Source organism: Caenorhabditis briggsae (genome assembly GCF_000004555.2).
Source record: "Caenorhabditis briggsae complete genome, chrX, whole genome shotgun sequence".
Lineage (NCBI taxonomy): Eukaryota > Metazoa > Nematoda > Chromadorea > Rhabditida > Rhabditidae > Caenorhabditis > Caenorhabditis briggsae.
Window position 1 is genome coordinate 3,120,949 of NC_013491.2, and position 23,966 is coordinate 3,144,914.

A 23,966-nucleotide genomic window follows, 5' to 3' on the forward strand; every position below is an offset into this window, starting at 1 on the left:
CCCTCCCGTCTAGAAGTCCCGGGTGTGGGGTGACATTGACAGCGTCACCCGCAAGCATTCACAACTATTCTCGCGCAACATCAACGATTGGCGACCGAAGACGACGTGTGCTTTGCTGCGGCATCGGCACAGTCGTCTTCACCCTACCATCACCATCACGATTCCTCAAGCTCTTCGAATAACGGCCATCCAGGCCACTCAATGCACATGTTTTATAGTATGAACGGGACACTGGCTGATCAACTACAAAATCATCTAGCCAACTACGGACCGCCGATGATGAATTCGCAGCGGGACGGTGGCGAAGATCCTCGAATGTATATGAACGGCTCATCGGCCTCCGTCTCCACATCCAACGGCTCATCTTCGATGGGCAATGATCAGAAATTTCCATCATATAAGCGAATGGCTCAACGTAAGTGAAAAGGCGATTACCAATGACAATGTTTTTGGAGTCTTATTGAATCTTTAAAGCAACCAGCTTAAAATAAACCTTTTTGTACAACAAAATATCCAATTACAGGAAGGAAAGTGCCCGAAGGCGAACTATGCGCAGTATGCTCCGATTTAGCGACCGGATATCATTATGGTGTAGCAAGTTGTAATGGGTGGTAAGTGACAAAGTGTTGTGTAGGCGTTGTTTGGACTTTTACTCTTTTTTCCTGCACTAGGAAGCTTCCTCTTCCCCTGCTGCTGCTCTTTTCTCTGGGGACCATGGAAAGAGGAAAAAGATAGAAGACCATCTCGTTCTTTGCTTCACTCTCCTATCCGTTTCACACAACTTGTGAGGGGCACAAAAAATGAGAAGGAAGATGTAGAAAAAAAATTGAGATGGGTTGGGTACCCAACCCGGATGAAATGTGATAATGTTGACGAATAGAAATTCGGTCTATTTTTCTTTTTATTTTTTAGTCTTTTTAGTCTTTCGATTGCCCCCAATGACCAATGAACATAAAACCAATTTTTCCATTCTTTTTATGGTTCTTTGGTTTTCTCTAGCTCCCTTCAATTTTACGAGCACGTCAAATCCAAGCACATACATTGTGCTGTCAAATTCACCTTGAAGAGTGAGGGAAATTGGGAATGGACCTTGCGGGTGAAGAAGAAAAAGAAAAATGCGATCAAGTAGAAAATCGCGTCACGCTTTTCTTTTTCCTCTTTTTTATGCTCAAGAGCAAGACAATTTAGGAAGAGTGTGGAGAAAAAGAAGCAAGCAAAAAAAAACGAGGGGTTTTCTCGCCAAACGTAATTATTTTTTTTGTGAGGGAGCTCTGGAGAGGAAATTAATTATGGTCTGTGTACTCTGAAAACTTTCAAGCACAAGGGTCCACTGGTCTTTGGGATCTTAGTTTTAATTAATATGAATCATATAGTACCAGATACACGCAAAAACTCGATTTTCGGTTGATTTCGGCGATTCGGACCATTTATAAGATTCTAGAGCTCAGCTGGCGAGTGTCGGATCGAATTGAAAATTTTGCAGAGTGTGAAACAGACCTAGACTGAAAAATATGCATTTACAGAATTTTTTGAAAATTCTTAGTTTTTCTGTTTATTGCAGTATCCTGAAGGACATCTTGATTTTTCACTTTTGCAGTCAAAACGGAAAGAGACCATTTTTTGCTCGTTTTTCCACTGAAACCGTGAAAAAAGATATAAGCAATTAGCTAAAAAACTAGGAATTTTCAAAAAATTCTGTGAATGCAACATTTTCAAGCTAGGTCACTTCTATAACCTCCAAAACTTTCATAGTGATCGGAAACTTGACGCCCGAGTTCTGGACTACTGAAAATTGGCCAAAATCTACTAAAACGCGTTTTTGTATGTCTGCACTGTATATAAAATTGAATTTGCTTCTTAAATTGTTGTGTTTTTTCAGTAAAACCTTCTTCCGACGAACAATAGTGAGCGAACAAACTTTTATATGTCAGTATAATGGGAATTGCGATGTTAATAAAAGTGAGTTTTGAAATTTTTCTCTTTTCAAAAACCACAGGAAACACCCCGAGTTCTTAGAATCCTTCTTAGAATTCGAGTTTCAATAATTGCACCCTTCTGGTTTTTGATCATGTCCTTCTTCTCGAATCCTGACTTCTTACAGATATACGATGTGCTTGTCGTCATTGCCGGTTTAACAAATGCTTACTGGTGGGGATGGATGCAAAAGGTAAGTATCTAAGAGAAGGCGTTGGCACAAGATCTGAAATTAGAACACCGAGCATTCCTTTCATAATGAAGGCGTCTCATTAGTCAGTGACGCTAAGAAATGGAAATAAAATAGATTTTTGAACTGTTGATTATAAGAGACCCCAGCAAGAAAAGGACCAAAACAAGAGGGGCGCTTGACAATTAGAAGAACTTCGACCCTTGGTTATTTATCCCGGAAAAGGATGCGCATTTCTATCTTCTTACTTGACACCTCAGCAAAACACACACACACACACACACAGATCTTTGGTGTAGTATTTTATTGAAATTGGATTCATCACTAGACAAAAAGAATGAGTTATTCCAAAAAAAAAAAAAAATAAAATGGGGTTTCCTTCAAAATGACAGATGATCTTTGTATTAATTTCGTATTTCCTGGATCGATCTTAGGAGATTAGCAGTGACCTTCCACCACTTGATCACTCGACAAAAAAGATTTAGCCTTGCAACTTCCAGCCATACAAAATGATCGAGATAGGATTGGGCCAACGAAAAAGGTCAAAATGAGCAGCGGATCCGATGACGAGCAAGCAACGACACCTCATCGACTTCAAGATCAAGTAAGTCTAGGGATCTTTGCAATAGTCTCGCTATCTTGATATATTTATTTATCTAGTAGCAGTTTTTTTGGTTGGAGGGAGCTCCTGACACTGAAAATTCATTTAATGTCTCTTTGCCCGTGCGTGTCGCTGAACCAATTTGTGTATATGCCTGCCTTCTTGAATTTCTCTTTCAGTTTCAAATGTTTTTTGGTCGTTTAGAGAAACATTGGAGCTAGTGTAACTGAATATGGGGAAGGCTTCCTGAAACGAGATTTTTTTAGCCAAAGGGTGTATATTTGTGTGTGGTGGACCAGAAGAAAAAACAGAAAGAAGAAGAAGATGTTGAAGATGCAACACACTAGAATACACAATGTGGTTTTTTTCAGGAAATCATCGACCAGCTCACACAAGTGGAAGGACTATGCCAAGAGTTGCGCCGATGCATAATTCCTGAAGTGACCGGAGTGACACATGCATTGACGTCCCCTTGCCTACTTTTTGAGACCACTGACCTTAAAGTAGACGTGAGTCTGGTGAACAACTAAATCAAGCTTCTTGTAACCCATAGAACCTAACTTCCAGACCAATATCATGTTCAAAGAGCTCTACCCGGCGTCAATGAACGACATCCGCATGTGGAACATTCGCGAAATGCGCATCTGTATCGAGTGGGCAAAGACATTCGACATCTATCAACGATTGAACCTTTTTGATCAGGTGTGTAGAAGCCGGAAAAAAGTGCAGATGGATATAATGAGATATTTGCACAGCTAGAAACATATGTGTTGCCTGAACTGCCTGAACAAGCTGAGCCTCGAAACGAGGAAGGGATTTCCCCAAAACACCAAAAATTAGAGAATCCGCTTTGGGGTGGTTTTTGTGTTATCATGTAGTTATTAGAATGGGGAAGACAAGGAATGCTAGAAAACTAAGAAACCAATCATCAGAATTCTTATTACTCAAAATTTAAGGATTGGCCGGGAAATGTGACAAAAGTAGCTTTTCATAAATCTGAAAATCCTAGGAATGAAAAATAAAACAGGAAAATAAGATCGTTAAGCGTGATCACACAGAACACGAAAACGTAATAATAAAAAATGTGGTACAGTGATCGTTTTAAAGGGAATCCTTACTAGAATTAAAAACCATACAGAAAAAAACGTATTTTCAGTTGATTTTGAACATTTTCGGGCGTCTAGAGCTCGGTTGTCAAGTTTCCGATGACTTTGAAATTTTTGAAGGGTTTAAAACATACCTAGATTAAAAACTACGAATTCGCAGAATTTTGAAATTTCCTAGTTTTTCAGCTATCTGCCGATTACTGTAGAACGTCTATTCCTTTCCAGTTTTCAGTAATAAATGGGCCAAAAAAGGCGTTTTTCAGAATTCAACAAACAGCTGGAAACTAGGATATTTCAGAAAACTCAGTGTATTCAAAGTTTTCAATCAAGGTCTGTTTCACACCCTCCAAAATTTTCAAAATCATTGGAAACTTGAAAGCTGAGGAACAGATTCCCGAAAATATCCAAAATGAGCCAAAATCAACTGAAAAATTAGTTTTTGTACATTTTATTTGCCGGTACTGTATCTCAGTTCCCGTGAAAGATATCAAAGTTTCCTCAACTAGTAATTTGTTTACTATGACGTCATCAATGTTTTGATAGTTAACAGTTTTTTGATATCTTTCATAGGAATTTAAGTAATTAAGCTTAAAGTTAACGGTATAGTCTTTTCTGGAACTTCATCCAAAAATCGAATTGCTAGATATCGAAATGCCAACAGATGGCATTTTTTGTTTTTTTCTTCCAAAAATAGATTATCTTCAACCTAATTACCCTCCAAAATTTCCAGTTTGCCCTTGTCCGAAACTTCGCGTTCGCCTTCAACTTGCTCAACCGTGTGTTCTACTCGCCAGACCACGGACCGGACAAGATTGTCTTCCAAAATGGAGCATTCATAATGAGACAACCACAACAACAGGTATATTCTAAAACTCAAAGTATCTGAAAACTAAGAAATAATTTTCCAGGTCCAACTCTCCGGATGCCGTCCAATCTACACCAGACAAATGGACGAGATTATGATTCCATTCCGCAAGTTGCAATTGAGCGTCTCCGAATTCGCCACCTTCAAGGCTGCTCTTTTTTTCAATCCAGGTAATTACTGATTACTGTAGCTTGTTCTTTCTAATGGAAAAATACTTTCAGACGCTCTTGACCTGTCTGCACCAGCTAAGACTGAAGTGTTCGAGGAGAGAAACAAGTACTTGGGAGGACTCTTCACCTGTATTACTCAGAAAATTGGAATCCCATCCGGCGTTCAGAAGTATGGAAGCCTCTTGATGATGACTGCCAGCATCCAGGTGAGTCTATTCTTATCATCAGAGAGCTAATCTTCAACCTGAATTATTTTCCAGAACATTCTCGCCCAAAACGAGGAGAACATGCAAGTGATGGAACTGTTTAAGAACTGGGAAGTGGATCCATTTGTCAAGGAGCTTTGCATGAAGAGAGCCTAAGCAACTTTTTTTATACCTGTAGTGTCTGTTAGTAGTTCCTTTTTTTCAAAAAATTGTTTGTCAAGATCTCTCATTTCATTGCAAAATGTTATTTCTTTTGACACTGGCCCCATAATTTTTTCTGTGAAAAAACACCCTAGACTGTATAGTAGTGCTGTATATATATTTGCTTCCAACAACTCTATCTTGTGATACCAACCCTCGATTCGATTTTTTAATCAGCACTCCAGTTTATGCTATTCGTTCCATTTATATACTCCTGAAGACCCTATTAATATTGGAATCATTGGATTTCGGTAGTTTTCTGATATTTCTAATACTTCCTCTCCAAAAAATACTCTTTTCACTTCCTTTTCGGTTCTAAAAAATGGTTCTAAGCTAACCAAAACAAAAATATATTACAATCTTTCCCATTTTTTCCCACCCAGTTGATTTTCAAGCCCACCCTTTTCAAAAGCATTGTCATTGATCACAACAAGCCCAATTCTCATACTATCCATGTTTCAAGTCTCCCATTTTATTCTATTCTCTATCCTGCAACAACCCCCATTATGTACTGGTATAAAAAAGAATTCTGCACGTTATAATGCCCTCATCCCCCCTGAAACTCTCAGAACAGCCTTCTAAAAAAATTATCAGTTATCAGTATAAAGAATTTTATTTTTTATTTTCCCCTTTTCCGTAACGTCATGGTTTTCTTTTTTTGTCTTCTGTCCCTGTTCGCCTTCTTTTTTGCTTTTTTACACATTTTTTCTTTTCAAAAATCATAATTTTCCTATCAATAAAAATTTTAATTCCTTTGTATAAATTTTCACGAAAGTCAAAAAATTGAGAATACAGGAAATAGCTATTTCAAAATCCTATTAAAATGACCAGAAGTGTGCTGAAGTCGTCATTTGTCGATTAGTCATCAATCTCTACAACTGGAGAACGTAGATCATACCCATGAAGCTCACACCATCCGATTGGCAGCAAGTCGGGATTACTGAAAATGTACGTATTTTAATACCTTTAATATGAGGACAGAGATGTTCGGAATGGCCTTTTCGGAGTTTTTTGGAATTCCGGAATATTCCGATTTTGAAGTTTTTAGAATTTTAGAATATTCCGATTTTTCAGAATTTCGGTATTTCAGAATAATCCGATTTTGAAGCGACTGGAATTTCGGAATTTAGGAATATTCCGTTTTTCCCATATTTTTTGTTAAAATTCATCATTCTGCAAGTTTGAGAACTTTATTTTTCTCATTATTTTTTTAATTTCATAAAAATTGTTATTTGTTTTCCAAGCGTTAGGAGCAATTTTTCCAACTCTCAATACAACGATATCTCGTTCACCTCCGTTGATGTCAAAAATCTACATCGCCCACCAAACGCGCCTTCAAACTTTGATTGACGCACTATTGGTGTGTCTGTGTGTGTGTGTGTGTGTGTGTGTGTGGAGGGGACAATGCGTTGCCCTCGTTTAAATATGACAACAGGGGCGACTAATGAGGTCCTCATCATAGCGCGTTCTCTCTTTCACTCCCTCTCTCTCCTCTAACGTCCAATTTCGTATTATTTTCTCCTCCTTGCCATCTGTCCTCCTCTCCTTTTTTTCATTACATGTGTATAACACCCTCCGTTGTTGGGTCACCACTATGCCTTCCCCCCTCCGAAGGACCAAAAAACGGATACACAACGAGTACAACTGCAAAATTTGCTTGTATTGATTTTGTGTGCCAATTTATTTTGCATAGGTTTTTTTCAAATTTTATCCTTTTTGCTTATCTTTTTTACCCTTTTTAACCTTGTATTTTTAGCTTTAAGTATTATCGTTTAGTTATAAAAACGCGCTCTATTGCACAAAACATTTTTCGATTGTTTTTTTTTTCTGTCGTAATTTTTATTGATCAGATCTTACTGAATTATATAACTATCAAAATTTCAGAGCACAGGAAAAATTCAAAAAATCTTTGAAAAATCAATGATGAATTCTGAACCCAGCACCCCTTCCGAAGGTAAGTATTTGTTTCAAATTTGAAAAAATTGAGTTCAAAAATCTTGATTTTCAAAGTTTTCAAGCCTTAAAATCAAAAAAAAAACATTGTTCGAACATTTTAACCTCTATTTTTGAATTTCCCGTCCCAGAAAACCGTAAAACAGTTTTAAAAAACAAATTGCCACCGGAGAGGTTTGAACCTGGGACCCCTAGATCGAAAATTTTGGCGGAAAATCCCACTAGGCCATCCGAGCAATTTTTCGAAAAATTTAGGAAAAACTGCTTTCGAGGTCAATTAATGGATTTTGAAGGTCACAGAAAGTGCGTTTAGTGCGAAAATAAGGTTTTCAGCTCCAAAACTGCCCAATATTTCTAAAATAAATAGAAAAACATTTTTCTGAACATTTTAGCCTCTAACTTTTAAATTTTCAAGACATTTTTAGTTCAAAATTGACATGAACTGCCAGAAATCTCAATTTTTAGGATCAAAAACACTTCCAAAACACTGAAAAACCCCCACATTTCCATCCGAAAAGTCAATTTTTCGTTTTATTCGAAAAAGTGCTCAGATGGCCTAGTGGAATTTCCAACCGACAGTTTCAATTTAGAGGTCCCAAGTTCAAAGTCCCAAGTTCGGTGGCAATTTGCTTTATAGCGTTTTGAGGTTTTCAGAGGCGGGAAATTCAAAAACATAGGTTATAATGTTCGAAAAAAAATATTTTCCGGAATTTTTACTGTTTTTTCTAAAATTCAAAATTTCAGGTCTGAATAAACATAAAAGGATTTCTGCATTGCCAGATGCAGAATCGGCATTGATGGGCAAAAGACCAAGAAACGAGAGGAATGAATCGGACTTCATAGAACCTCTGGACCCCTCAGAAGTTTCAAAAGCTCCGGCGGAGCCAGCTCCAGCTAAACCAGCTCCAAAACCAGCATACGGACCGCACGCCGTAATCAAAGAAATTCCAGAGTGGATCAGGAAGTACGAGGTGTTCGAAGAGGATCTTCCCAAACATGGCAGACCTTGGCTCTTCCCACTGGACCATTATCGACCAGAAGGTCCTAAGTAAGTCTTTAGCTAGAAAAATCGAATTTTGAGATGGAAATCTATAATTTTCCTTATTTCAGGGCACCAGATCCGCGATTCAAACTCATGGATCAATACATCGAAGAAATGAGAAAAGCTCGTGGATATGACAAGGAAACAGAAGATAAGCTGGCACATCCGGATCTTCTCAAAGGAAGAAGAAATCAATGGTATGGATTCATCAGCTTAGGTTGATAAGTGTTTTCTTTAATTTTGCAGACTGAGGCTGAAAAGTTGATGACAATGGATTTTGGACCAAAGGCTGGAGGAAGTCTTCAAGATATTGAAGCTAGAACGTCTGGAGAAAAGCTATGCACCACTCAACTCCAATCGGACCAAAGAAAAATGCTAGAAGAATCCATGGATCATCCAAAACTGTCGATGTCCGACCGAGTAGCCAAGGAATCCGAGGATTTGGAACCAGCTATGCCTTCCGCGGCATCCTTGGCTTCCGTTTCTCCAGCAGAGGAGCCACTGGTCAATCTGGATGCTCCTAATACGACTCACACAGCTTCTAGTTCTTCAGTAATGGATCTACCAGAAGATTCAGATCCCCTAGTTCAGTGAAGGATTCTTGATTTTTCCGGTATTATCTCTTTTTTAACTATTTAGTTTGTTAGTTTTGAGCAGAAAAATCCACTCACTTTTTGCCAACGGTATGTATGTACACGTTATTGTCGTGGAACTCCTGCGTTCCACGAGTCTTATTATCTCAATACTGAGCTTCCAGGCCTCCTCCTAATCTTTCTTTCAGAATTCCCCTCCACATCATCCATCTACTGTCCAGTTCCCCGATGTAGCCGTCGAAATGTCCCTTTCTTCTCCCAGATTTGAATCTCCCGCCTTTTTCTCCTCCTGAGTCCGAGAGAGCGCATATGCTTCCCTGCTAATAATTTCTAATTAATTCAATTGAAAAATGTTGTTGATAACATGATAAACATTTCATTAGTTGACAACTTTATGATATCTTTTAAAAGAAGTGAGTTATATAGGCTCAAAGTGGACGGTCCGGGTGGCGTACTATTAGAGTGTTTACGGTAATTGTACATACAATTTATTTCAGAGCAAAGAACGTGAAAGCTTGGAATACTGGAGGATGGTCAGTTACGAAGATTATTTCAAAAACCCAGGTAATGTTATTATTAAAATATTTTCGAGTCGATATTTTTTTTTTAGACTACTTTGTTCAAAAAGTGCTAAACGACTACACAAGCTCCTCTGGCACTAAGCACTTTTTGGTATCCTTTAATGGATACTCCGATCCACACTATAATTACTGGCGAAGCGAGGCGGAGCTTTACGTAAGGCGTTCAATAGTGAGAAGTAATGTAAAATCAATAAATTTTTAGCAGTGCAAAAATCTGATTGAGGAGTATCAGAATAACAAAAAAGGACGCCCAAACACGATACAACCAAATTCGGATTCGGAAGACTCTGATGAAGATGAGTATATCAAGCCGGATATCAGCTGGAGAGACCGCATTGAGGTCGCTCGAAACTACGACACCGACGAGGATGGTGAAACTGGAGAAGATTCTGACGACGACGAGATTGAGGAGAATAAGAACACTTCCGAGGAACTTGATCGAAGTGAGGACTCATCGGAAGACGACGAGGGCTTATCGGATGACGATAAAGAAAGAGAAGGGAACACTGGTTAGTTTGTTAGCAAATAATCAATTTATGTTGAAGCTTTGAAATAAGTGTTTTCTAAACAGAAGAATGCGTCATGTTTCGATTTTAGCAATAGCTCCATTTTGAAAACAAAACCTTCGCGCAATAGAAATTAATAGCAATATGTCGAAGATGTTTATTTACTTCTTTTATATTCAAATTTTCAGAAGTGCGGATTCGAACTCATCAAACGTTGTCGATGGCACAGTTTGCTCACACAACTCTCAACACTTCAGCTTCACGAGCATCGACTCAACGTCAAACTGAAAAGCATGTCAAAGTGTCTACTGCGAAGTCCGTGGCTTCTCCCAAAAGTGCTAAGGGTTAGTTTTAAAAAATTTGAAACGTTTTTCATAACTGCAAACTGATCTTTGGCAATGAGACAAAAATATATCTTTGACTTTTGTTCGAAATCACATATTTTTTCAGGCGACTCGGCGTCTCTCTCCGACAACTCTCACTCGATTCCAGCTACTCAATCTATGAAGCATCGCCCGTTCAGCAGAGTCAGTGAAAACTCTCAATCGACCCCAAAGACGGATTCGTCACATTCTGGAATGCAAGGTTGGTTATACGATTTTTGTCGTCAAAATTAAAAAAAAACAATTTCCAGAAGCACAAACGCCACGTCGTCGTCGTCTCCAGTTGGATGTTGTGCCGTCTTCGTCCAACACTTTCAGTCCAAAAAGAGCTTGCAACAAGCACGCCATTCCAAAGTGACTTCTGTGACTCTTCCTGAAAGTCTGTCTTCTCTCAATCCGCTCTTTCTCCTTACCCATTCTGAAAGTATTCCTTCAGATTTTTTACAGTCCCATAATATTCTATAATATTAATGCACTTTCTGATTATTTAATTTATTAGTATTTATGGTAAGTTGTTCAGTAATTTTCCCATCCCCGATTGCGTTCCTATTTTGACCCGATCTCTTCGACGTGATCACCTTAGTTTATTATCCCAGTTGCATCTCTGCAACCTCGCATATCATCCCCGTTTGTCAAATTGCCCCTGCCATATTAAAATAGAGGTTTTTTATTTTCTCACGAAATTTCAAATTTTTACCTCTGCCTATTCTGCCAACGATTTTAGTAGATCGTGGCGCTCAGTGGCCGCTTTTGAGCTATTAAATTATGAATAGTTTGAAGTGTTATTAGGTATTTATGGTGAATTTCCCATTTATTAAATTCTCCCTGGTCCCAATTATTTCAATCAAAATGGTTAATTATTGTTTCAAAATAACGATATATGCTCCCGATCCTCATCTATATTGTCCCCGTTTTCAAATTATAAACCAATACCGTTTCTCAGATTGAAACAGATCCTCGTTTTCACATATATATTTTAATCAGATATTTATTCAAAAGAAACGAATAAATGATCCAGCAATTCCCGAATTTTGAATTGTTCAAAACTATATTTCGTTTAGCAATTCATAACACGATTTCTGAAATTTTCGTTAAAATAAATTTCAAACAAATTTTCAGGGAAAAAATCAAGGGCTTCTCACATTAAGTGGTTCTCTGCTCATTCTGACTTCTTACCTGGCTTCCACTTTATCATTTTCCTATCTTCTCAGACTCAGAAGTGTTCTCTCTTCCCATTCATCCTCATAAATCTTCATTTCTTTTTTACCCTTTCACACCTAGCACCTCATTTTTCCGGCCATTATATTTTTTCTCCCAGTTTCACCATCTCGGTTATCGCGTCTCTCACAATCCCCGGGCACAAGGGTCTCGTCGTTTTTCGTTTTTCCAAACTGTGTAATAAATGACTAGCGGAAGGAGGAAACAGAAACCGAAACACATGCTGTGCAAAAATCCTGAGACAACTCACCCCCGCAAATCGCCAGACTCTTGTAGAAATTGATGAAAAATGCAATTTCGAGATGTAACACTATTCGTGTTATTACTAACTAATTACGTCTGTTGCTTAAGTAGTAAACGCTCATTTTTTATTCCTGATTTTTTAGGAAGTGGAGGTGAGTTTCAAATTTAGAGTTGAGTTTGGTGAATCGAACTTTTGAACTCTTTTTTCATTTCGGTGTCAAAACTTCAAATTTCAGATGGCACACCAAAATCAAAAACAGAGTCAGTCATTGAAGAAAGGATGGAGTATGGTCGGATGATTCTTCTGGTGTGTAACAAAACATGCGCAAAACATCGAGCAGATGTGAGTTAAGAATAAAAACTGGTTATTGAACAAAAATAGGTTTTACATTAAAATTTTGATGTTTAAAAAAGCTTAAATTATTATACTCAAAAAATTGTGATCCTTCTGGAAATTCTGGTTCTCATGGACCAAAATTTTTTAGCCACAAAGTACAACTTTGATATTTTTTAAAAATCAAAATCTCTATTTTTAGATCCCACTCTGGCTAAAGGAGTTCAACCAGAAGAAAGGTTATCAGGATCCAGAAACGATAACCTACTACTACCACACCTACAGACAACCAGTATCATTTATCGATGCTAATGACACGATATCATTCCCGAATTTGATTTATTTCATTGGATTAAAGAAGGTCGTCTTTAATGGAGATGTTAATAGTAAGGTGAGTATTTTTTTACGTTTGAAAATAGTTGAACATCAAACAAAATGAATCCGTGAAAATTTTGTTTATATATGCCCCTCAAATAGTACAACATATAAATTGAAAATTCGTTAAATTCTGTGAAAGCCGTAAAAACCTTAAAATACAAAAAATGATTGTTTTTTTGGCCAATAGAATGCGTTTTTCCAAGTTTCTCCTCATTTTTCAAGAATTCTGACATAATCACATTTTTCGAAATGTTTTGAATAGGAAAAGTACTGTAGACTATACAGGATGCCTCTAATCCGCCAAATTAAAGACCATATATCACATTTCTTGTAAAAGATATCACAAAGTGACCCACTAAATGTTTGTATTTATATCATAACTATTTTGCCAGCTACCACTTTACATATTTTCTCATTTTTAAATATATTTTGCAGTAATTGAGATAAATTAGCTCAAAGTAAAAAGCTAAAGTGGTATTTAAGTGCTTAGGTAATTAATTGAAAGAAAATGTTCTCATTCGATTATGATTTACTTATGATTTACAGAGAAAAATTCGACAGTCAGTTTTTTTCAGTTTATTTTCAGTTTTTTCAACTTTTTTCAGGAGGCTGTCACAGATTGGATGTCTTCAGTGGACCATTTGAACCTGATAGAACCAAAAGTCTATGGTGACTTGAACACAATTTTATCGGACACATCTAACTGTTCCATGAAGTACCTTTTGCTGGTAGATCGACCAAAATGCACGCAACATTCTTGGTCAACAGTGGCAAGGTTTGTGTTTCAATTTTATTGGTTTTGAAAGTGGGAAAGCATAAAGAAATTATTTTTTTCGAAATTCTTTCATACAAACTCCTTCAGGAATTGAACTATTGGGTCGGCGGGTGGGGATGCCGCGCGGCTAAGCTACGGTAGCAAAAGCTGACTAATATCATAAATCATTGTAAACGGTTTCGTCAAAATGCATATCGTAATTTAAAACATCGAGAAACTTCTTGTCTCCATTCCTTCAATTAACCTGTAACTTTTTTCCAGAATTGCCCAGGACCTTGGCATCCAGCCAGTCCGAATCAAACTTCCTCTGGATGGTCTCACCCATGTTCTCCTCTACAAACGAATGCCATTCCTAGCCGAAACTTCTTGTCATCTTTCAGTTCTCCTCTATGAGAACAGCTATTCGGATTTTGGAGATGACATCAACCCATTAATCGTGAGTGATGTGATTGGTGAAGCACCCAATCGCCTCGTTTCATTCAGGTTTCCGATTGGATCAAAACATTATTGCCCGAAGAAGAAGGAAGTTGTCCAGCTCTTTTTGAAACGTATTGGCATCCGATTGAAGACGAGCTAACTGAGTTGCAGCAAATTTTCTTCTCGGCAGAACTGGAAATTTCTGAACGAAATAAGCGGCCAACGTTCATTTTGGTTGGTTTGACCGGTGGGATTGCAGTGATTATTCTAGCGTTTAGTATATTCTGGGGATTGAATGGTTCTGGTTTCAGTGAGTAGTCTTTTTTCTAGTTTTTGAGTTTCATCGGTCTTTTTTTCAATAGAAATCGGTCCCTTCTTTTGGCAAAACTATCCATTCAAGACAATTAGTGAAACCATTAATCTAAATTAGTCAAAATTTCAACTAGTCAATTAGTTTTGTAAGAAGACGGTAATCAAAATTAAAAACCAGTCTTGTGATTTTTGCAGACCAAGTTTTTGAGTTTTTGAAATTCAGAAATTCAAGAATGAACTCTTTTCGAAGGATTAAGATCAATGAAACCTAAAACCTAAATTGCAAATTTGAGCTTTCACCTTGATCTCAATTGTACATAATATTTCATGACATTTTTTGTATAAATGTGTTTTCTCATCACTCGATTTTCTTCTGCCAAAAAATAGAGCACTCCATTCCAAAAATAGTATGTCTACGACATTCTCCGCTAATTGTAGTCTTCTGAACACCTCCTTTCGCATGTAAGACGCTGATGGATATAAGATACGAACAGGGTGCAAGGACCCGCGCACGTGCCTTGAATAGACGCTGTTAAAAAGGGCAGACGGCCAGATGGAAGACGTTTCGGAGACAGCGAGGCGGACGAAACGAGTATGTGAGGCCCATTACAACGTCTAATCCATTGGAGGAGAGAGGTTTGCAAAGGGGTGACTGGGGCGACCAGCATTTTTATGTTTGATGGATGTGACCGGGAAAATGACGGGTTGTCATCAGTGCAAGGTGACACAAAAAAACCGACAGTAGAATGGTAGTTTTTTTTTGCAATTTAAACGTTATCCATCATATTACGGTAGTGGAGGAGTAGTGACACCGCTAAATGCATCTGATAAGTTTTATCAGGGTAGTCAAGATGATTTTTGCAACAAATTTTGAACTGTACTTTGGTATTTTCTCTTAAAATTGAATACGGAAGTGTATAGATCCAAAAGGTCTCCAAACAATGTTTCAAATTGAAAAAAAGGGTCCCACATCAGTTTTTAATTAGAACTTTGTGCTCAATACTCTGTCTTTTCCACATTTCTACCGTAATCTGATTTTTGAACGTTCTTTAACGTTATTCTCTTTTATCTATTTCTCCCAGACACTCTGCATTACCGTTTGAATAGGTTTTTGAACCCAAAGCGTCATTTAAACTTTTGTGTCTTTTTCCGTTTTTTTCAAAGATCGGGATTACTGTATTTTCGTTTAATCTGGGTTACTTGTCTTTCCCTCTATGCCCAATTTCCAAATACTTCCAAAATTTTTATTTCAGCGGCAAAAAAAAATAATCCGGTAGTCATGCGAAGGGCTTAAAAAAAAATTGATTCTGCGATAGTTTGCCAAAGCTCAAAAAAAATTAGGCAGCGTAAAAGTAACTTATGGGAAGTTGGGGACATTTGGAACAGTTCCAAAACGGGAATGTCATTGGAAAAAGTTGCAATACAGGAATTAGACAAAAAATTATACATTCAGAGAAGTGGGCGGGTTTGTACAAATACAGGGATCATCATAAGTCCGTATTTCAATTTTTAAGAGTATTTTAAGCATTCTTCGTCTTCGTCAGGAGTACTATTAGGTCGTGAAAGAGACATTCGAAGCTTTTCGTATGGGGATAGCCGGTAATATTCGATTTGTGAGACAGCAAGATCATGAGCAGAAACGTAGCATTCTTCAGGAAATATGTAGAATGGGTACCAGGCAAAGTGTTCGAAGAGCCGACAGTAGATTTGGATTTCATACTTATCGTAGAGGTTGGCTTGGACAATTCCCTGAAAAAATAAAAGTCTGATTGAGAGGACTGGATATCACAGTGCCAGTTAATAAGATCTAGAAAACCCTATTTTTCAGACAATTTTTTATAATTTTGACATCTTTCAAAAGTTCGGAGCTCGACTGTCGAGTTTTCGGCCACTTCGAAAATTACAGAAGGTGTAAAACAGACCCAGATTGTAAAATTTGCATTCACATAATTTTCCGAAAATTCCTAGTTTTCAGCTATTCGCCTATTTCTGAAAACTTTTTAAACGTTTTTGTATTGAAAACTTGAAAAAAACAGACAGTTTCAGGAATGAAAACAAAAATAGCTGAAAAAAGAATTTTCGAAGAATTCTGTGAATGAAACGTTTTTTATATAGGCCGGTTACACCCTTCATTCTTTTCAAGATTATTGCAGATCTGAAGTTATTTGAGAAAAAAAAATTTTTTAATTTTAATTCTTCTTCTTTCTAGTGTTTCCACCTCATTATTAGTCGGCGGGCATGTTTGAGAACTATCTAAATTCAAATAGTGGTACTGTAATCTGGTATGATCGCTAATAGAAATAATATATGTTACAGTAATCTTGAGAAAAATATACTTTTTGGCACTATTGAAAATTTTCCATTTTCCACTTTATTCGACTTACCGCAAATTTGTACCCAGCAAGCTCTCCAAGTTTGAAACCTTTTGGAATTCGGGAATAATCGATTTCTATCGGCTCCTTGATCCCCTGCAATTTCTACAGTAACCCTCCGAATACCCACGCATTCTATAGTTACATACCATCCTGTTGAACTCCGGTGGAAATGCCTTGGATGTGGATGGCATTGCAAGCACTAATTCTTTGCCTTTTTTCACCGGAACCGTGTCCTTCGCCACCGATGTCTTTCTTTTGAGATACGATGATGTGCTGGATTTTGTTTCATTCATGTTCTGAAAATTATAAATTACTTGGGAACTCATCCGGTGCATCGAAACCTCATCAACACTATTTATACTTCTGCTCAGCTTTCGCTTGATAATCGCGAACATTATGTCCATTTTTCTGGAATTGAACAATTTTAGGATAATTCAAAAATCAGTTCGAGAAGTCGCAAAGTATCAAATAAGAGAAAACGTATCAAATAATAATGCTCTTTGTTCGGTTTATATCTGGAAAGGGTGCAGGCAGACGGGGCGGCGCTAAACGACAGAATGTGTGCGAGAGATAAGGAAATGTAAAAGCTCCGCCCCTTTTTCTGCAGGAAAAAAGTTCCTCGAAACACAATGTGTTAGGGCAGCTGGAGCAGAACTTTATCGGGGACGAGCGACAGCTGCCAGCAGGAGGGACACCAGGGACACGTGTTCTTAGATAAAGTTCAATGGGTTTTTTTTGCAAATTCGAAATCTGTATTGCAACATCTGGCCTTCCGTATGACGAATTTTTTATCACAAACTTTTTTCTCGTTCTGGAGACAGCATCGATGAACGTACAGTAACAGTCCATAAGATGTACAAAATTTGTATTTTTCAGTTGATTTTTAGCCATTTCGACTATTTTCAGGAGTCTGGAGCTCGGCTGTCCGGTTGCCGATAATTTTAAAAATTTCAGAGAGTATAAAACAGACCTAGATTGGCAACTTTGAATTTACAGAATTTTTGAAAGTTCCTAGTTTTTCGGTTATTTGCCGATTTCTGAAAGAAGTCTTTCTTTAATACTGAAAACGTGAAAAATGGGGTATTTCAGAAATCAAAAAATAGCCGAAAACTAGGAATTTTTAAAAAACTCTGTGAATGAAAATTTTTATATCTAGGTCTGTTCAATACCCTCTAAAAATTTCAAAATGCTCGGAAACTGGACAGCCGAGGCCTGAAAATAGCTGAAATCGTTAAAAATCCATTGAAAAAAAAATACATTTTTGTATATCTTATTGACCGGTACTATAGATCACTTGTACGTTTGGTATATCTGAAAGTACGTACGGGAACTATTCAAAAAAAAGGAAAGATTAATAAGATCAAAAGTGGCCCCTAGTCCAGCAAAATCAGAAGTTTCTCCCAAAAAATCCCGGAAAATCATGAACTTTTGATACTACTGCTACGGGCTTCCGAAAAGTCAAAAACATGCAGACAGGAAACGGAAATAGGCGTTTGTAATGCTCAAGGATATGTATATGCAAGTGTGTTATCTAGGCGCCTACTAGCAGATTAGTAGGAAATGAGCCCAGTGCCACTCTCGGAGGGCTAGGAGCAGGAAGAAGCTGCTGAAAAAGTTTCAGATTTCAAGCGTTCTCCAGAAATGGAAGTCCAAAGGCTGTAAGGAGAGCAAAATGAGAATTTTCTAGATGTTTTCCAAAATTTTCTAGACCTTATGAGTTCCGGTTTATGATCATCTAGCTTGCACTTCTTGGTTCCCTTTTGGAGTCTTTTAGGAAAAATGGGACCGCAAAGCTCAAATGATACATTGGTTTCTCCCTTCTCTCCAAAAATGGAACTTGAGAAAAAGACTAAACGGGCTCCGGGGAGTTAAGTAAAGTCTATTTGTCATGAAAGCTTTGCTTTTTCTTTTTGCAGGAAAATAGAAAAAAATGCAACATGTACCCAAAACAGCAGGTGTTGCGGAAAACGCCAATAAACCTCATTTCGAAGTGAACCTTTTGATTCAAATGCAGATAGAAAAGCACATACATTAGAATCGTTCGGAGTGGTTTCCTGTTCTTCAAAGAGAGAACAAAAAACGACCTTTCCTAATAAGATGCCCATCTCTCGCTGAGTTGATTGCATTGGCTGATAAGAGATGGGGGTATTCCACTAGAATCGTGTCGCCCTTGACAGTTTCAAGAAGAGTTATAGCACTTTTTATCAGCCTGGTCTCTTTTCTCATTTATCAAAGAAAAAGAAAAGTTGAGCGGCCAATGTGGTGAACACAAAGCGCGTGCAAACGGTGGAGCGGGCGTGCAAACTGAAATAAAATTATAATCACAAAATGTAGAAAACGGGGGGAGAACCGAAACGATTGTTGTATCACTGCAAAAGAAAACTGGGGGGAGACGGACAGGGAAAAGGAACAGTATTCTATACAGAATGAATCGTATAACAATAACATATTTTTCCTTCCTGGTACATTTGTCCTAAAAAAGACTCTTCTGAAAAAAAGAAGAACTGGAAGATTTGAGTGTCGCTTGAAACTATTTTCTAAGAAGCGTGTAAGAAGCGGAATAGGTTTCGTCCTACTTTGGTTAATTTATGAAAAAACCTGTTTTTCAGTTGATTTTGACCGCGTTTAGGAGTCTGGAGCTCGGTTGTCAAATGTTCGATAACCCTGAAATTATTGGAGGTTTAAAAAACATCCCTAGAATGAAAAATTTGCATTTACAGATTTTTTGGAAATTTTCTAGTTTTCCAGTTATTTGCTGACAAAGAAACCTTTTAAGTTTATCCTTTAACTTGCAAATACTAACTATTTAGAATGAATGAGCGTCTCTCAAAAGTTATAAATCCGTTTTCAAAATTTGCTTAAAAACCTCCAAAGTTCTGAAATTCCTTTTTCAGTACCAAAAATCACTTTTTCAGTGTCAAATCGGCAATTTTCAAATACGATTTTCTCCACTCCTAAAAGGTTTAAGAATTTGAAACTTTTTGTCTTATACTTAAAACTATGAGAAATTTTATATTTCAGACATTTTCATCAAAAAACTTACCGAACGTGGACACTTGCGCTCACTCAAAGTGTAGGCAAATTTTGACACTTTCCAAAATTTGTCGAAAAATGAGTTTTGTGTTGAAAATGTAAAAATATGTAATTACACATAATTTTAGGTATAACACAAGACATTTCAAAGTTTTAAACCTTATAGGAGTGGAGAAAATAACATTTGAAAAGTGCCGATTTGACACTGAAAAAGTGATTTTTGGTGGTGGAATTTCAGCACTTTGGAGGTCTTTCAAGAAGACTCGGAAAACGGATTTAATGGTTTTTGAATACGCCCTTTCATCCTGTATATCTAATAAAAAGGTTCCCTTGTGAATTCCGGAGGACGGACACCTGTTTTCTCCCGTTTCTACGACAAAAACAGAAAAAAACGGAGGTGTCCTTTAGAAATCAGCAAATAACTTGAAAACTAGGAATTTTCAAAAAATTCTGTATATGCAAAGTAATTATTCTAAGTCTATTTCATACCGGTCAAAATTTTCAAAGTGATCGGACTCTTGACAGCCGAGCTTCAGGGTCCTGGAAATGGTCAAAACAAACTGAAAAAACGTGTTTTTTTGTATATTTATGGCTAACACTGTAGGTTTTGGCCTTATATAAAGTGCAAGGACGCAACTTGATTAGAAAACTAACCGGGTGGTCGGGAAAAAACGGTACTACGAAAAGAAGAAAAAGATAAAAGGGATTAATTTTAGCAAGATAACAAAAAATACTTATAATGATGACTAATTGGTCTAATTCAAACGTATCGCTATCCCGCGCACTCTCCTCCACCACCGTCTTCCACACCGTTATTGCCGGTATTTATGACTTTGTTCCCCATTTTTTATCTTTCAAAGTTTTGCAGAATACAGACGCACGGAGAGAGAGGAAGAGAGGAAAATGGGTGTTTGGTGATAGAACACGAAGGTTGTTTGAATGAGAAGAGAATAAAAAACAGAAAGAGAGGGAAATAGTACCTCGTACAACGATTCCCATCGGAAAATAAAAAGTGAGAGAGGTGGCGTTCGCCAACACCCGCGTGACTGTGCGCCCTTTTTTCTGCAGTTTTGCAAATTCGGAGAACTGTTGGAGGTACTGAATACTAATTAGTGTTCAGAACACAATTTGTGGGAGCACCTAATAATTAAAGCAGTAAACAAGAATATGATCAGCTAGCATTGGGTGGTCAATGTTCTATATAATGGAAAAAACAGGGAGAAGCTTTCAGAGAAAACAATAGCAAAGATGTATTCATAATTGTGTTTTTCTTCGTTTTGAAATGTGTTTTGAAAGCCGTTTTGATGCAAAATACGAATCGGAGAATAAGTCCTCTGGAGAGTGTACAATTTGTGCTTGCTTTAATCCTTTGGTGTATGTAGAACATATCCTGTGAGTCAATTGGTGAAAAGAGAATGATATAAAAACTATGAAAGTCAGAGGCTTTGTTATTTTGGTTTTGAATGTTCTGAAAATATATATTCAGATCATCCTGTTAGTTTCAGAGTTTCAAAATTTGGCGGAGGGGGGGGGGGCAAGAGGTTTCCCTGATTTTTCTATCCTGAAAATTTCATCAAAACCTGGGTTTACAAGGTTTTGAGATACCCGTATTAGTCAGTTGGTGAACAAAGGATGATATAAAAACTAAGAAAGTCATAAATCTTGTTGAAAAGTGCGATAAGGGCTAAAACATTTTTCGATATTTCGTTTATATTGTAAAATGTGTATTGTTTTAGAATATTGCAAAAAGTTTCATTCTGATCATCATGTTTGTTTCAGTGTTTCAAAACTTAAAAAAAAACAATCACATAATCTCTTCCACGGAATTTCTGATTACCGTAAAATCTGTATTAATATTGCATGCAAGTCTATTGTTCAAGTCACCTCAAGGGGTGCAACTATATTAGAGGGGCAATTCAAATAGAGGCTGCAATTCTATTTTTCAAACTACAATTTGAGGTTAAAATTTTGAAAAAAAACAGTTTTATTAAAAAATCAACAAAAAAAGTAACAAATTGAACAAAACAAAAAGAAAATTATCGCATATTTTAAAAAATCAAAACATCGAGGCGTCACTGTCATAGTTATTGTCTTCTTCTTCGGCATGGTTCACTTCTCCATCGTCTTCCTCAATTTCAATATCTCCCAAAATCTCCTGAATTTCTTCCATTTCTTGTTCTGCTCGTCTTGTCTTCACTAACTGTACGCCTTTTGGAATTTCTCCATCTTTCTTGAAACAACGAATTGCCTCATCATCTTCGCGGTTCTGCCCATTTCACCACCGTAAGCTTGTAATCCACGTTATCCACGTCTTCCACGTGTTCCACGTCATCCAATTTTTCCACGTCGAACACGTTTTCCACGTCTTCTAGGTCTTCATCAGAACTCGTTGCTCGTTTTGCTCGCTTCAATAAATGGAAAATATTGTTAAAAAACAAAGAAAAATAAACATAAACCAGAAATTAGGTAGGTAGTTTAAAAAAAAGAAATTCGAAAAATAACTGTTCGTCACGGTGTCACAGACTAAAAATTGTACAGTACTCCCGGCGGAGCCGCAATACTGCTGCAGATGCAATTGTATTACGGGGGCAATTCAATTAAAGGCTGCAAGTCTATTTTTCAAGTACCCTCAAGGGGTGCAATTCTATTAGAAGGGTAATTCAAATAGAGGCGCAATATTAATACAGATTTTATGGTATCTCGATTCTGAGGAAAAAAAAAGAGTTGTAAACTGGGAAATTTTGATAGTAAAAATATGAAAATGCAAAAATTGATTTTATATGTCTGAAATATCTGACAGGACCAGCAAACCCAACGCGTGCGTTGTGAGCTCAATTATCTCGGCTCCTTCAACAGATATAAAAAAAAAGTCCACTGATCAATTATTTATCATTAAGTGATACATTTTTAAACAGTTAACAAAGATTTGTTATCTTTCAGTTCAAAGGGAATGTATAGAGTGGGCTTTTCGAGAAAATACAATATACGTTTTTTAAATTCATTTCGAACAAGTTTGATCTGTTCATCAGGAGGCGTGATAATTCAAGCTACAGTGCTCGTATATTCTTATTCACAAAAAATTACATGATGAGTAAGTCTGACCAACACCGTCTCATGGAACTTGTGAAATCTTAAAATATGCATTTCATATTTGAAGTAATTCTAATTATTCGAAAAGTTCAATCTTCTCTTTTTTTTCAACTTTTTCATACCATATTCCCTCTTTTAGGAGCCCACCCCGTCATCTTTAAGCTCAATTCTCGATTTCTGTAAAAGATATCAAAGATGTGTTGACTGGTAAACTATTTCTCAAAAAATCAGGTGACAACAATTTGATATCACTCGCAGAAATCGAGATAATTAAACTCAAAGTTTGCTGTTTATGTGAAGTTCCGTTAGAGCAAATACGGTAATATGAAACTAGGATTTGAAATTGTGAGGACACTTTGCTTTCCAAAAACAATCCTCCAGATGGTACCTATATGCCAGCATTGAAAACTTTTGCTGCCAGCTTAAAATCAAAATTTGGAAGGTGTTCTGCAAAGTGACCTCAATTAATCAACAGGTCCGAAATCAAAAAGCTAGTGACCTTTCATAAATGAAACTTTTCCAACTGATCATACTCATCTGATTCTTAATCAAGAAATAGAGCCAAACATACAAGATACAAGTTATGGCAACAATTAAAACATTATTGATGCTATGAGGAATGTTGCGGTGCTGAAATTTCTTAATGTGGACTAACGTTTGAACTAATGTTTCTGATTACCTGTTCAGAATGATTTTCGTTGATCATGGGATCGAAAAGCCAGGTGTAATACTTTGAATTAAACCCCACTGGGTTTGTAAAAATCATAAAATACAATCCATACATCACAGGGATGAGCATAAAGATATAGGTGCGATTTCTGAAAAAATTAAACTTAATTTGAAGGATTTGTTTTTTATTAGTACCCTTGGAAGAGTGCCTGTGCCCTTGAAGATTTTCCCATCTCCAGAAGCCTATTAGCAACTAGTCCCATCACAATGATACATGAGCAGCACCACAATCCTAGGATGATTGATCCAACTATGTAGTTGAAATTAGGTTAAGTGCATTAAACAGCTCCCTGTACAGCCAGAACACCAGTGATAATAGAATTGACGCATAGAGCCAGCATATCATTGATCCCCAAACATATCATTATTTTGAAACATGACATTTTATAAAACTCCTTTTGGAACATCACGGATATAATTGGGATATAAAGAATCTATAATTAATTGTTCAAAAAGTTTTGAAATCCTTTTTCTTACATTTACGACAGTTCCAAAAACGATATCAAAGTGTCCTAGATACGGATGACGTTCTCCATAAAGTCGAGACCATTCCTCAGAAGAATGAGCGCTGTAAATTCAAACTATTAGAAAACATAACTTTTCATAATCCAACCTGCAATTATACAGCGGCATGTTCTCAATAGATCCATAGTAAATAATTTGGTTCATACCTTCTTTGAGTAAAATCATT

At 37.0% G+C, this 23,966-nt stretch overlaps 5 protein-coding genes across 5 annotated transcripts; 3 read left to right on the forward strand and 2 right to left on the reverse strand.

The window, feature by feature from the left end:
* Positions 1-219: 219 nt before the first annotated feature.
* Cbr-nhr-1 lies at positions 220-5,268 on the forward strand (the record flags this gene model as incomplete). Its single annotated transcript, XM_045238954.1, has 11 exons — positions 220-415; positions 524-611; positions 1,880-1,959; positions 2,102-2,167; positions 2,665-2,768; positions 3,137-3,274; positions 3,333-3,467; positions 4,602-4,730; positions 4,780-4,906; positions 4,958-5,112; positions 5,167-5,268. The coding sequence occupies 11 exons, from the start codon at positions 220-222 to the stop codon at positions 5,266-5,268; spliced, it is 1,320 nt and encodes a 439-aa protein (XP_045091958.1).
* A 1,965-nt stretch (positions 5,269-7,233) lies between these two features.
* On the forward strand, positions 7,234-10,729 carry CBG01867 (the record flags this gene model as incomplete). Its single annotated transcript, XM_002643639.2, has 8 exons — positions 7,234-7,267; positions 8,011-8,314; positions 8,377-8,525; positions 9,512-9,636; positions 9,685-9,991; positions 10,177-10,332; positions 10,439-10,573; positions 10,623-10,729. 8 exons carry the CDS (start codon positions 7,234-7,236, stop codon positions 10,727-10,729), a joined length of 1,317 nt encoding a protein of 438 aa, XP_002643685.2.
* A 1,149-nt stretch (positions 10,730-11,878) lies between these two features.
* On the forward strand, positions 11,879-14,320 carry Cbr-sup-10 (the record flags this gene model as incomplete). The annotated part of the gene is made up of 7 exons (XM_002643641.2): positions 11,879-11,984; positions 12,069-12,175; positions 12,369-12,557; positions 13,150-13,319; positions 13,581-13,755; positions 13,803-14,046; positions 14,244-14,320. 7 exons carry the CDS (start codon positions 11,879-11,881, stop codon positions 14,318-14,320), a joined length of 1,068 nt encoding a protein of 355 aa, XP_002643687.2.
* A 1,237-nt stretch (positions 14,321-15,557) lies between these two features.
* Positions 15,558-16,827, reverse strand: CBG01871 (the record flags this gene model as incomplete). The annotated part of the gene is made up of 4 exons (XM_045238956.1): positions 15,558-15,797; positions 16,433-16,516; positions 16,570-16,719; positions 16,765-16,827. 4 exons carry the CDS (start codon positions 16,825-16,827, stop codon positions 15,558-15,560), a joined length of 537 nt encoding a protein of 178 aa, XP_045091959.1.
* Positions 16,828-23,029: 6,202 nt separating this feature from the next.
* Positions 23,030-23,944, reverse strand: CBG01872 (the record flags this gene model as incomplete). The annotated part of the gene is made up of 6 exons (XM_045238957.1): positions 23,030-23,176; positions 23,226-23,364; positions 23,411-23,525; positions 23,583-23,709; positions 23,753-23,843; positions 23,889-23,944. 6 exons carry the CDS (start codon positions 23,942-23,944, stop codon positions 23,030-23,032), a joined length of 675 nt encoding a protein of 224 aa, XP_045091960.1.
* Positions 23,945-23,966: the final 22 nt, after the last annotated feature.